Genomic DNA, 2,129 nt, shown 5'->3' on the forward strand with positions numbered 1-2,129 from the left:
GCAATCGCGCGTTTGTATCGATGCAATCGCGCGTTTGTATCGATGCAGTCGCGCGTTTGTATCGATGGAGTCGCGCCTTTGTATCGATGGAATCGCGCGTTTGTATCAATGCAATCGCGCGTTTGCATCGCTGCTAAAAGTCGCCGTGTGTAACCACTCTTAGACAATATCCTTAGGTGTATCGTATATTTGTAAGACCATTATTTCATTGTAATTACCTACACCATTTGATCTAGCAAAACAATTTTCTCCATTTCTCCTCCTTTTCTCCTCCTTTTTTACAAATCACATTTAACAAATCAGTCAAGTTCGCTAAGAAAAGGCTAAGTGCATAAATAACGGATGTTTATTGTATAAATAAATATATGAAGATGCATACTAAAACGCGAACACATAAATTAATAGATTTAACATTTATAATCTACAGTAGTGTGATAGTGAAGTTACTCGTGAATACTTTCATGTGACAGGCATTCACATATAGGAATTATGTGCGAATTATTGTTCTCTTATACTGGACGTACCTATACGATGTTTTCGCATACTATCTCTGTATGAATCGACTGATTTCTTTAATATGAAAGTTACGAAGTTTTTTTATTTTTATAATATTAAGAAACAGCACTCTCATTCCTGCTTGGTGGCAGAAATAACTAGTCTACACTGTCTCCACATCCATAACTTACCTAAAAGGTCCAATAAGGGGTAGGTACTTTTACACTGTAAAGAATATTTAGTCCGTGTCTGCTGCCATGCCGTTCCATCTTTAGGATCTGTCAACCCATCATCTAACATTACGAAATTGTTCACAGAAATACGCTGCTCTTTTAGAAAAGGAGAAGGTAGGCGCAGCAGAACTTCCGTACGTAGGAGAAGACAAACTACGCGCCCTGGGAGTACCTTTGGGCCCCCGAATGAGGATCTTAAAGGAAGCTGGTATTCACCAGGAGCTTCACCACATGTCCAGAGACGATCACACAACCACCACCACATTGGCTATTGTATGAGAACGATATAAACACTATCATAGTTTCTATAAAGTTTGCAGGGCCATGACACTAGAGGTAATTTGAAATGCGCATTTTTAATATCAGGATATCTAAGTGGCATTTTTGCGCTTCATTTTTTTACTCTAAGACAGTAGTAAAGAACGAAGTTCATGACTTAAGTGTATTACAAAATCACTTAAATATGAGTAATGACAATAGTAAATGACAATAATTGAAAGCCGTTTAAAGGTGGCATCCCAGCGTCCGTGATTTTACACACTTCCTCGCACGGCCGACGATAATCGACAGCCTCACACCGGCCGCGCCCTTTTATATCACAATCAACCTATAACAGAATATTTAATTAGAATATCAGACGTAAAGATTCTCATTTCTTTTCACCCAGACCAAGAACAAATGAAATCAGACATATCAAACAGTCAATTAATTAAATAAAAAACAAATCGACGAAATGACTGAGAACAGGTACTAAAAGTTACTGTGTTTAGTAAGCAATAAATTAATTTCGGTATCATCCATCGGCTCCAGGCGCAGCGTCTAGTCTTTCTACGAGACAATATCAAAAAATGCAATGAACTGGGGGGACCCCAGGTGTAGCTGTCCAACGTTAGCGTAATTATAAAGAAGGGTAAAAACTGCCGTCATTTTGCGCACCCTTCTGCCACGTTGACCCAATATTAATTAATTAAAAGTAGCGCTAGTATTTAAGTCGTTAAGGTTTCTTATTCCTTTGTTTTCAACAACTGGTTGAATTATGTTCTCCGAAAATACTCAAATAATAATTTGATCATGTCATTCCATTAAATGCTAAATCTATTTTATTACGATACGATAGTATTATTATTATACAATACTTTTTATATTAATTTCACAAAGTACTTAAATAAACACTTGTATAATAACATTATATATTTATATAATAGAACTAGATATAAGTTTTGCGAAATACTTATCAACTTTCTTATTATTTTAAACTAAAGACTGTTTTGTCTCTCATATGTAGTCAGTATATAGTATAGATACGCAATGCATTACTACCGGTATAAACATGCAAACGCAGTTCATTACATCTTGACACTTTAAGATTTAAATTTCACTCATGTCGCTTCGAATAAGTAA

The 2,129-nt window shown here is 35.9% G+C and overlaps 1 protein-coding gene across 2 annotated transcripts in view; it reads left to right on the forward strand.

Annotated features, from left to right (window-relative positions):
- Positions 1-1,909, forward strand: part of LOC113239067 — a 54,889-nt gene extending 52,980 nt beyond the window's left edge. For both annotated transcript variants that reach the window (XM_026475937.1, XM_026475944.1), the window contains one exon: positions 813-1,909. In XM_026475937.1, the coding sequence (XP_026331722.1) occupies positions 813-1,007 (195 nt within the window). In that variant the 3' untranslated portion in view covers positions 1,008-1,909. The remainder of the gene's footprint in view (positions 1-812) is intronic.
- Positions 1,910-2,129: the final 220 nt, after the last annotated feature.

The sequence above is a fragment of the Hyposmocoma kahamanoa genome, unplaced genomic scaffold, assembly GCF_003589595.1.
Source record: "Hyposmocoma kahamanoa isolate Upper Pololo Valley unplaced genomic scaffold, ASM358959v1 114, whole genome shotgun sequence".
Taxonomy (NCBI): domain Eukaryota; kingdom Metazoa; phylum Arthropoda; class Insecta; order Lepidoptera; family Cosmopterigidae; genus Hyposmocoma; species Hyposmocoma kahamanoa.